Source organism: Erpetoichthys calabaricus, chromosome 9 (genome assembly GCF_900747795.2).
Source record: "Erpetoichthys calabaricus chromosome 9, fErpCal1.3, whole genome shotgun sequence".
Classification (NCBI taxonomy): Eukaryota; Metazoa; Chordata; class Cladistia; order Polypteriformes; family Polypteridae; genus Erpetoichthys; species Erpetoichthys calabaricus.
Genome location: NC_041402.2, coordinates 67,313,162 through 67,325,542, shown reverse-complemented (window position 1 = coordinate 67,325,542; position 12,381 = coordinate 67,313,162). Strand labels below are relative to the sequence as shown.

At 39.9% G+C, this 12,381-nt stretch overlaps 1 protein-coding gene across 2 annotated transcripts in view; it reads left to right on the top strand.

The window, feature by feature from the left end:
• The window catches only part of si:ch211-186j3.6 (neural-cadherin), a 631,675-nt gene that overhangs the window by 551,484 nt on the left and 67,810 nt on the right, over window positions 1–12,381 (top strand). The window contains exon 28 of one of the 2 annotated variants that reach the window (XM_051932159.1): window positions 5,048–5,211. In XM_051932159.1, coding sequence (XP_051788119.1) covers window positions 5,048–5,211 — 164 coding nt within the window. Of the gene's footprint in view, window positions 1–5,044; window positions 5,212–12,381 lie in introns of both variants that reach the window. The other variant, XM_028809678.2, reaches the window with a different exon arrangement.

Genomic DNA, 12,381 nt, shown 5'->3' with positions numbered 1-12,381 from the left:
AGATCAGATACTTCCTGACCTTTTTTTTAGAGACCTATTATATGACAAAAGAGGCAACCTTGCTGCGCTGTACATCGTATGCTTTGTGCAGGACATTGTAAAGTCTTATCTTCTGTACAGAACCATTTGCAATTAGCCATAATTAAGGTCTCAAATAGGTCCACCATATTAAGCATGTATTATTTAACACATTTTAGGCAGCATTGGTAGTTTAAATATTCTTTGCAAAGACTGGTACTATGAATTTTATTGTCAGGGTAAACTATGATATGTATTTTGTCTCAGACTTATATAAGTACAGGACATTTGGCTATATAATGAAATAAAATGATCATGTAATGAAATACACTTAACCTGATCATATGGCAAGATCAAATCCCATGACAGCCCTTGAATTTGCCATATGCAGACTTCAAATGGCAGACAAGTGTAATTACATTTTTGATCTTGATCTTTTACAAACAAAATGCTGACAGCACCATCCTGCCTAAGACTGAAGCTAACACAAAACGGAGATGTTTTAATGAAACCTGGTGAAGAACTCACTGCACATTGCAGGCTGATGTCTCCCAGCTGCTGAAGCACATACAGCTATGCTTCATTTGAAGTTCAAACATATGTGTTCCCCTCAAGCCAAACTATAAACTTTGAATATGGTGACATGACAGGTTCATCTATGACATCAGTAACCTGATTGGGTTCTGTGAAAAGCAGCATGTCAATTGCTCTTTAGCTATTCGGTTATAAGAGGATGATTATTTATGACACAATCATCCAATTCTATCTTTCACTTTTATTATAATCATTGTTATTTTGCTATTCATGTATGAAAACTTAGACAGTTTATGTATTCATGTATTAGTGATGCTTTTGTATCTTTTATTTTGACAAGTAATAATTTACTTTCAGAATACAATAGAACTTCTGTTGCACAATGCTATGTAGAAGTACAGTTTTTATCTTAATTTTCTCTTCTTCTGTAATTTTCTGTATTTAATGGTAAAATGAGACTAACATGAAAATGTGCTGCCTACATATGCTAATGAAATTGTTGTGTGTGATTCCGTTGCTCAGGTTGTAACTAAATTTAAAAGGATAAAACATTTGTAATTTAAAGATAGCTTTACCATGCATCATTAACCCAGCTTCTGGGCTGGAAAACACAGCAGATATGCCTTTTGCAAATTGCATTGCTTTAAATGGACATTGCCAGTGCACTTGAGGTATGCAGACATGTACACTGTTCACTAAAAAAGGTTGAACCAAGCAGCTGTGAACCAATTTACATGAAAACTACCATAGATAATATGACAGGTTAGTAAAAAATTATATCCAAACCAGAGAAAAGATAATTAACAGTTAATTATAATTTTTTGGTCTTGCAGAATAGAGCTTCACATTGAAATTATGTAGAACCTACACAGTTGCAGATAAATATGGCTGTACATCATTGGTGATAACTAGTGTTCTTAAGCATACCCAGCCAAATACTGTGCACCTGCTACCTCTGTGAAGGAGTGACCTATACAGGGCATGGTGTGGGCTGTGGTTTTTATCTGCCAGTATTCCACATACACTCCTTTATAAACCCTGTCTAGAGACATGAATTACCATGGAAGAATCTGGTAAGGCACATGCTCTACAGGCTACCTATGAATGGCCTACTTTGATATGAAATTAACTGTTTTTGGTGAAACTGTAACTAATAAAGGATAACAGTGACTGACAATATTTAGCAAGAGAACACCATAACATATTTCTCCATCTGTATAATGTTGTTGAATGATGTCTGTGTCATCTTCATATAAAGGGGGTGCACAAATCACTGTGTTTCTTCATGCATGTCCCAAGTCTGGATAACTGGGGAGGGTTACATCAGGAAGGGCATCTTGTGTAAAATTTTGCCAGATCAATATGTGGACAACAATACAGATTTCCATACCAGATCGGTCGAAGCCCAGGTTAACATAGGGCTATATGTTGTTGTCTGTTAGCCAGAGAAGAAGAAGAACAGGGGGATGGTGTGTCTAGAAGCAGAAGGAGAAGAGAAAGGTAAAGAAAGTGGAAGTGAGGGTAGGTTCTGTGAATGTTGGCAGCATGACTGGTAAAGGGAGAGAGTTAGCTGATGTGATAGAGAGAAGGAAGGTTGATGTATTGTGCGTACAAGAGACCAGATGAAACGGGAGTAAGGACAGATGTATTGGAGATGGTTTCAAATTGTTCTACCGTGGTGTGGATGGGAGGAGAAATGGGGTAGGGGGTATTCTGAAGGAACAGTATGTCAAGAGTGTTTTGGAGGTGAAAAGGGTGTTAGACAGAGTGATGATTATGAAGCTGGAAATTGAAGGTGTAATGATGAATGTTGTTAGTGCATATACCCGGCAAGTTGGGTGTGTGATGGATGAGAAAGAAGAGTGAGTCGGATAAAGAGGTGGAGAGTGTACCCATGGCAGAGAGAGTGGTGATTAGAGTGGATTTTAATGGACATGTTGGTGAATGGAACAGAGGAGAGGAGTAGATGATGGGTGGGTATGGTGTCAAGGAGAGGAATGCAGAAGGTCAGATGATATTTGATTTTGCAGAAAGGATGGACATGGCTGTGGTGAATATGTCTTTTAAGAAGAGGGAGGAACACAGGGTGACATACTGTATAAGAATGGACAAAGATGCACACAGATAGATTATATCCTAGGCAGGAGGGTCAATCTGAAGGAGATTGGAGACTGCAAAGTGGTGGCAGGGGAAAAAGTAGTTAGGCAGCATAGGATAATGGTCTGTAGGATGATGTTGAATATCAAGAAGAGGAGGAGAGTGAGGACAGAGCCAAAGATCAAATGGTTGAAGTTGAAAAAGGAAGAGTGTAAGGTTGAGTTCAGGGAGGAGGTAAGACAGGCACTGGGTGGCAGTGAAGAGTTACCTGATAGCTGGGAAACTATAGCAGAAGTGGTAATGGAGACAGCTAGAAGGGTGCTTGGTGTGACATCTGGACAGAGAAAGGAGGACAAAGAAATCTGGTGGTGGAAAGGGGAAGTACAGCAGAGTATACAGAGGAAGAGGTTGGCAAAGAAGAAGAATACATAAAGTAGACAGGGGTACAAGGAGATAAGGCAAAGAGAGAGCTGGCAAAGGCTAAAGAAAAGGCATATTATGAGTTGTATGGGAGGTTAGACACTAAGGAGGGAGAAAATGACCTGTGCCAATTGGCTAAACAGAGGTACAGAACTGGGAAAGATGTGGAGCAGGTTAGGGTGATAAAAGATAAAGATAGAAACAAACTAACAAGCAAGAAAAGTGTGTTGAGCAGATGGAAAAAGTACTAATGAAGAGAATGACATGGAGAGAATGTTGGATGATATGGAGATAGTGAATCAGGAAGTGAAACGGATTAGCAATTAAGAAATGAGGACAATTATGAAGAGGATGAAGAATGAAAAGGCTGTTGGTCCAGATGACATACCTGTGGACGCATGGAGGTGTTTAGGAGAGATGGCAGTGGAGTTTTAAACTCGATTTTTTAATGCAATCTTGGAAAATGAGAGGAGGCCTAAGGAGTGGCGAAGAAGTGTACTGGTACTGATTTTCAAGGATAAGGGGGATGTGCTGAGCTGTAGTAGCTACAGAGGGATAAAATTGATGAGCCACAGCATGAAGTTATGGGAATGAGTAGTGGAAACTAGGCTAAGAAGGGGGGTGATCATTATTGAACAGTAGTATGGTTTCATGCTGGGAAAGAGCACTTAAAATGTCATGTTTGCTCTGAGGGTGTTGATGGAGAAGTATAGAGAAGGACAGAATGAGTTTCATTGTGTCTTTGTGGACTTAGGGAAAGCATATCACAGGGTGCCTCAACAGGAGTTGTGGTATTTTATGAGGAAGTCAGGAGTGACAGAGAATTATGTAAGAGTAGTACAGGATATGTATGAGGGAAATGTGACAGTGGTGAGGTCTGCGGTAGGAGTGACAGATGCCTTTAAAGTGGAGGTGGAATTACATCAGGGATTGGCTCTGAGCCCTTTCCTATTTACAATGGTGATGGACAGGTTGACAGATGAGATTAGACAAGAGTCTCCATGGACTATGATGTTTGCAGATGATATTGTGATCTGTAACAAGAGTAGGGAGCAGGTTGAGGAGACCCTGGAGAGGTGGAGATATGCTCTAGAGAGGAGAGGAATGAAGGTCAGTAGGAACAAGACAGAATACATGTGTGTGAATGAGAGCGAGGTTAATGATCAATAACATATTTTATAATGGAGTGTCAGGAATGGAGTCCCACCTTGCAAGTTGGAAGGTTTATGGTGTAAGGCATAAACTTGCAATGCATAAAGTGTGTTACAGCTGTTCATTAAAAGCATTGTAATGGCCTGTCACATTATCCAATGCTCTTATTTCTCTGTGCTTTCCAGATCTTTCTCATAAGACAAGAGACATCATGCAACCATCATCACTACCATAATAATAATAATAATTCTTTTCATTTCCATCACACTTTTCTCACTACTCAAAGCTCTCTCCACGCAGGGAGGACCTGTGAAGTAAACCTATAATCTCCTTACTGCAAAGCAGCAGTGCTACCACTGTGCTACCTGTGTGGATTCATTCCAATGTTACATCTATGGAGCCAGCTTGTGTTGTGATACATCAAGCACACTACCCATCCTCTTGAAAACCACTGTTTTGAACTTCTTCACTTCCTCAGATTTGTGACAAATGTATTGCCCATGCATTCCTGGTGTGTTGTAGTTGCAGTAATTGTCAAACATCTTAAGCCAGTACTGTACTGTTTCTATCTTTTGCAGGTTTACCTTGAAGTGTGGGTGTGTATAAAAATAGACAGGGTTTATCCTGTCTATTTTATTGCACATAAGAATGTGTGGTTGTTTAGTGGTACTCATGAGCAAAACGTTCACAATGAAGGTACTTTTAGACAAGAGCTGCAAAAGGAAAAACTTCTGATCATGTGAATTACTGTGCGTCTTTTTTGCTTCTCTAAGATTACCTCATTTTTTCTTGTTGATAATGCATTGCCTTATGTGTCTTGCAGCAGTTCCTGAGTATTCATTTGATGGTAGGAGTCACATCCATTATTTGCTGGCTGCACCACAGCCCACTAGAAAGACTACCGTGCAGGTTTTGATTCGGACTCGAAGGCACAGCAGTGTCATCATGAGTGTAACGTCCAAAGACCAGACAGAATACCTGCGTTTAGAGGTGAGCAGTCTGCCATGGTTGTTATCTTATATTAAGGTTTAGTTTTTCTTAATCATGTAGGGTTAAATATATTTTGTGCTGTTTTCAATCACTTTTCGATTTTTAAAATGCAATTTTCTTTAGGGAGTATGGTATCCTATGTTACATAGAGTTTGTTTGGCAATTATTTTTGACACTTTTTAAAATAGAATTTAAAACAGTACTTTCACTCTAACATTATTTTGGGAAGAATAAGAACTTTTCTTTACAGTCACATAAAAGATAATATCTTCATGTTTTTGTAATAAAGGGTAAAGCACAAATGGTTAAACAAATACTCCACCCAAAATTATCCTTTTTGTATGTTGCTTACCCCATGCACTGTATTCTCTAGTGATGGCCAAGAAAATTTGTAATCTCAAGTTTCAATGCAGAATGGAGATAAAGTTTCTGACAGAGTAGAAGTCTATGATGATCAATGCCAGACAACAGCAAACAATATCAAAAGCATCCATGAATAATCTCACGTTATTCATATCGGATAATCCACATCACGAGTCATCCAGTTGTATGCTCAGAACATCCCAAACAATTGTATTTTTATTACAATATTTTTAAATATATCATTCCAGAAAACACATTTGTGAACTTGAACAGAACATGGTCAAATGTGACTGAGCACTGGAATTGAAGACCCACCTTCCCTCTCATTCATTGGTCAAGCATCCAACCAAGTAATAGATTAGTCATTGGCTAACCTTGCGCTTCATGTGGTATCAACAGTACAAAGTTTACCGAGTAACATAAACAACTAAAGATTAAACGTTAATGAAAGGCACATGAAAGCATCGTCAGGGATGGAACATTCCTCATACTTGTGAATATCCAAGAATTGAAGATGCTTCAACAAGCAATTAGGGCAAATCACACATCAGTTTCACAGCCTGCTGCTATATAGTTCCGATGTACTCTGGTTATGGATATGAATATAAATGTAATGGGAGAAAGACCTACAATTCAACTGCTCATTTTCTTCTGAGCACATTCCATTTTCGTACATAAGAGCATTTTCCAGGAAGCAGTTTATTTAGCAACATTTTTATAAAGCTACACCTGTTTGGTACGTTGCAAGCATATGACTGGAAAATTTGAAATGTGAATTATACAACATGAGTGATATAAGATTTTTTTTCATGGAAGTTTTGATATTGTTGTTGTTGTACATCACTGGTCACCATAGAATGCCTATTCTATCAGAAATTTTGTTATCTCCATTCTACATGAAAACATGGGATTATCAATTTTTCTCACCCATCACTACAAACTACACAAAGCTAAGTAAGATATGAAAAAAGATATAAGTTTCAGGTGGAGTATTCTTTTAAAGCAAAGGTCTTCAGTTTAGGGAAGCATGGAACACTTGCTAACTGCAGCTTCAGGTGACTTGATTGTCAGGCCTCAAGCCACAAGGTAAGTATAGAGGAAAAAGTCGATCCAACCAATCTGTGAGACTGTTCTATTACCATACATTTTGGAGACATTTTTCAAAATCAAGTATTCAAGTGAAAATCAACACAGCTTATAAGATAAATATAGTTTCTTTGGAAAGAGCCTAGTTATTAGAATTACAGTATCTGTTTCAATATTATTTATCTTGTATTGATCTACTCTGTAGTTTCTCATGAGGCCTGCAAGAATTTTATATGCCAGTATCAATTTGTTTTATAGATTATTTACCAATTGGCATAAACCTGGAAGAGCGGTGGAGTGCATGACTATTTTGTGTATGTATACTGACCCAAATGTGCCTTTTTATGTGCTGCAAAATACTGTGTTCTTCATCGAATGCATGTTTGTACAAAGACAGAAAAAAATAATAGGTAATAATAATAATTCTTTGCATTTATATAACACTTTTCACACTACTCAAAGTATTTTACAGAGTGAGTGGGGAGCCACGTCAAACACCACTAATGTGCAGCACCCACCTGGATGATGTCACGGCAGCCATTTTACACCAGTACGCTCACCACACATTAACTATCAGGTGGTGAAGGGATGAGACATGGTCATTAGAGGCAGGGGATGATTAAGGGGCCTGAATCACTAGGACAGGGTGAACATTTTAGCCATCAGTATATACCCTGCTGTTCATGAAGGATGCCCAGGGATCTTTAATGACCACAGTTTTATGTCTCATTCAAAGGGCCGTGCCATTTTTACAGAGCAGTGTCCTTACCACTGCATTCTTCCAGCAGCAAACCATGCTTTTCCTGGTTGGTCTACCATCCAAATACTGGCCAGTCTCAAACATGCTTTGCTTCAGGTGGATTATCTGTTCTGAAGTGCAGGTTGTTATGGCTGCTGGATGATAAAATGTGGCTTGAGACAAAGCTCTGTAGCATAATTTACATAAATGCTCTTTATACAACAATAAGCAGATGTCTGTAGTCTGAACTCCATAATTGAAATTGCAGATTTTATTAATTGAATGGTTGCAATATTGTCAAATCACGTTAGACATTTTAAACTTTAGTGAGATCTTGTTACCAATGATATTTTAGGTTAAAAACAGATCATTTTTATGGAAAAACTAGGGGCTTTTCCCGATGCTCGCTTCGCTTGCCAACACCCTCGGCCTGCGCTACACGCCAGCCACTTTGTGTCTCTGCCGCTTGCGTATGTGGATTTCACTTTCACCAAACAACAAATCATTTAATTCTTGCATATACGCCTCTTTATTGGGAAGAAACATTACTTTTCCCTGATGGCAAAAAGAATTAGACAATCTACAAGTCTCCAACTTAAAGTTTAAATCCAAATATATATTTGATCTCTTTTCACTGTTCCATTATTTCATTGAGTAATAATTTCCATTTGTTTGCGTTAATGTGATCTTTACTGTCATTTTTTTGAGATCTTCCAATTTTAGTACTTTCATTATCTCTAACCTGCTCTGCATGTGTATCACGCCAACGTTTTTGAATTCTCTACGACGTTCTACTTAGTCATCTACTCTTGGTCTTTTATTTCTGGCTCTGGACATGGTTAAATCTCTTAGCACAAAGTCTCGTCTCACGGGATGTGAAAGTATCACTCTAAAAAAAGTCACGTCTCGTCCCAGGCTACAAAGTCTCATTTTGTCCCAGGATTTTTTATTATAATAGAGAGATAATGAAAAAAAAGCTTTAAATGCTTGCGTTTCAGAAGGGTGCACGTCGTTTGATGAACATTTTTAGAGGCCTCATTTGCTTGAATTCCAGCAGTAAGCCTCTATGCATCAGTCTCTATGAACTTAGCACATCAGAGTCTATAAACTGCAGTCGAATTTACACTCAGTGTGACAATCCAAGCTCACGTACAGATGGATTCTGAGTTCTGGAAGTTCCCTGGGTATTCTCCCCCATTCAAAAAGCTTAAGACATTGGTAAACCATTAACTTTAAATTTGACTTGACTGAATGGTACCTGAGATGAACTGGTATACTTTGTTGTTTATGCCTTCAATCCAAAAAATGCCAGGAAGGTGTCAGGCTCCCCATGACCTTAAAATTGGATCATGTTGATTCAATAAATGAATGGATGCTTTTGGTTTATCTTTAAAATGCTGAAATTAATCCAGTACCATTACCTGCATTATGAGGGAGTGTCAGTTATGGCACTACGGCCATGTGGCACGTTTCCCAGAGGGTGATCCGGCTCGTAAGATCCTCATTGTTGGGGACCCGAGTGAACTGGATCAGGCCAAGGGGTCGCCCACGTAACACCTGGCTGCAGCAGATAGAGGGTCATTTCCGGAGGGTGGGACTGGACCACGTGTCTGCCTGGGGGTTACCAACCAGGATCCCACATTGTTTCGTTGTGTAGTGGGTGCGGCAACGCACTGTACCAGTGCATGCTCCTCAACTTGACTTGACTTGATTCAGTCAGGCATTTTCAAACCTGCTTAGTCCTGAACAGGGCCACAGGGGTCTGCTAGAGCCTATCCCAGCTATCATAGGGGGCAAGGCAGGAACAAACCCTGGACAGGGCACCATTGCAGGGTGATCACACACACACATACCTCCCAGCCACACACTTGGGCCAATTTAGGATTGCCAGTTCACCTAACCTGCATGTCTTTGGACTGTGGGAGGAGACTCACGCAGTTCACGGGGAGAACATGCAGATTCCATGCTGGGAGGACCCAGGACGTGAACTCTGGTCTCCTACCACCGCACCACCATGCCACCCATTTTTAAATAGCATGAGACAACCAGAAAAACTAACAGTGGAATAACCGTGCAGCTGCATTTTGAGATTAAGCTCTGTGTGCTCTGGCCTACTACCACAATACCCTGCTACTTACTCTGTCAGAGTACCAACTGAACATACAGCAGTGATGAAAGTTAAACATAAACTTCTTTGTTAAAGAGTGACAAGTTTTATTAATATGTAAATGTGATAACAGCTATGGTTGCCAACTAGGGTAATGAGATGGCTTTGTGAAATGCTGCACTCTGTAGTTGTTTTTTTTCTTACAAATTTACCACTTATCAGTATGCCTTCATTTCACAAAGTTAAGCTAAAACTAAAACTACAAGATGGAGAAAAAGAAGTGTTGAACAGTTGCCTGATTAAACTGATGGCTAAGCACATGAGGGTGTAAATCACAAGCATTTTGCTAATTTTTTTAGTGAGGTATGTAGAGAGCATCACAGTGACCCAGTGATTAATGATGCTACCCCATAACATGAGTTTATTTCCTACACAGGTTGCTGTAGCATTTGTATGTTCTCTCTGTCTCTGTTTGGGTTTCTCCTAGTACTCTGTTTTGCTCCCAAGTATCAAAAATGTTAAGATTAGTATAATTAATGGCTGTACATTTTCCCATTATGTATGAATGTGACACGTGATGAGTTGGCATCCCATCTAGGATTGGTTCCTACATTGCACTTGGACCAACTCCAGCTGCTCAGATCCCTGTGGTGGGAAAAAGCAGGGTTAGAAAATTGATGGATAATGGAGGTTTGTTCTGAATGGCACAGTTGTGTAGTAGGTTGTGCTACTGCCTCACAGATCCAGCAGCTGTCATTCAGATCCCAAGTCTGCTTCTTATCTGCGTAGAGTCTGCATATTCTTCCTTTGGGTTGTCTTGCTTGTACTCCAGTTTTCCTCCCACATCTCCAAAGACGTGCAGATGTGTCTACATGTGCTTACTAATCTGGCCCTGTGTGAATTTTGGTGTGCATGTGTGTGTGTTGGCCCAGCAATGTAGATAGATAGATAGATAGTACTGGCACCCTGTCAAAGATTTTTTACTGCTTTGCACCTAGTACTGTCAGGTCATTGACCCTGAGTTTAATTGAGTGGGTTTGGGAATGTTATGTTATTGTCCACAAGGACAAGAGAATAACCAGGAAAGGGTAGGAGATGAAAAGAAATGCTTAATAAAGACAAACTATCCATCCATCCATCCATTTTCCAACCCGCTGAATCCAAACACAGGGTCACGGGGGTCTGCTGGAGCCATTCCCAGCCAACACAGGGCACAAGGCAGGAACCAATCCCAGGCAGGGTGCCAACCCACCGCAGGACACACACAAACACACCCACCCACCAAGCACACACTAGGGCCAATTTAGAATCGCCAATCCACCTAACCAGCAGGTCTTTGGACTGTGGGAGGAAACCAGAGTGCCCAGAGGAAACCCACGCAGACACGGGGAGAACATACAAACTCCACGCAGGGAGGACCTGGGAAGCAAACCCAGGTCCCCAGGTCTCCCAACTGCGAGGCAGCAGCGCTACCCACTGCGCCACCGTGCCGCCCAAAGACAAACTACACATACTCAAATATCCAAAACAATTTAAAGCAAAACCTGCATGTTAAATTTAAAGTGCTTTCACACATTGCTGGAGCACTGGTAGAGGTTCAGTGCTCACCATTCATCCTGTCACATGATAGTTGAATAGCATAAATGGTAAGAAGCACTGTTATATTAGAAAGGTCATTCAGCCCAAGACAGCCAGTCAATTCCTGTTGTATCTTCTGGTTTGACTGGCTAAGTTGGCTGCTCTGTACACAGAGTGAGAAGTTTGGTTTGAACCCTTAATATCCAGTGGGAACATGTCATGATGGGAGCACCGGCTGTGTGAAGTGAATCTAGCTATACAATTCCATAATGGGTTGGGCAATTTTCACTGGAACAAAATTGTAGAAAAAATGCCACTGAACTGTGTGAATAAGTAGTGAGGCAACAAATAAGTAGCAACTAAACTTCCGTTCTCAGTCATTTAAAACAGGTATACAATGATGAGTTCAGAGGAGAAGTCAGGAAACACCTCTTTATACAAGAATCATGCAAATCCTGAATAAGTTACAGAGTCTTGTAGATGAAGATGAAACTTTGACACCTTTTAAAAAGTATCTGAATGGGGTTTTAGGAGAACTTAGCCATGAACTGACCAAAGAAGTTGATAAACTGAAAGATCTCCCGTCATTAGTTAAACTTTCAGTGTTCTTAAATTTTATTCACATAGCCTTTTAAAAAGCTATCAAGTCAAGATCTAAAAGTCCCTAAAGTGTCACTGTCTACTACAATAACTAATTCTGTGTATTTATTACTCTCCATGTGAAGAGATACTCTCTAAAACAACCTTGTATCCCCTTAAGTGTGCATAAGGTTAGTTGGAGATTCGGTATTTTCCCCGTCTGAGTTCACCATCCACCAATGGTTCTTATCTTTAGCCAAATGCCATTGGGAAAGGCTCTGACCCCTTGGGACCCTGAATTGGATTAATCAGGCATGAAAAGATTAGACAATGTGTACACTCCCACAGTATGGACATATTTTAAAGTGCTGAAATTTTATTTTCTTAAAAAGAATTTGTAAATAATAGTAAATTAAGTACAGAAATTGATGAGGTACTGGTTAAATAATAGATTTGAACTTGTGAACAATTAGTGGAACCTTCATCCAATGTGCAATATTTGTTCATAACTGAAGAATTGTGACATAAAAAGCTTACATACAGTGGCAGACACAAACCGGTAGTGCCTCCACAGATTTTGTTTCGAACATATGTTGCAGAGGCAGGCATGTTGGGGCTCTCCGTGGCAACGTGATGCAGCGCAGTAAGCAGCCATTGTGGAGAACTGCCAATCTGTGTGCAGCCTCCTCCCCTCTCACTTTCCTCCCACATAAACTTA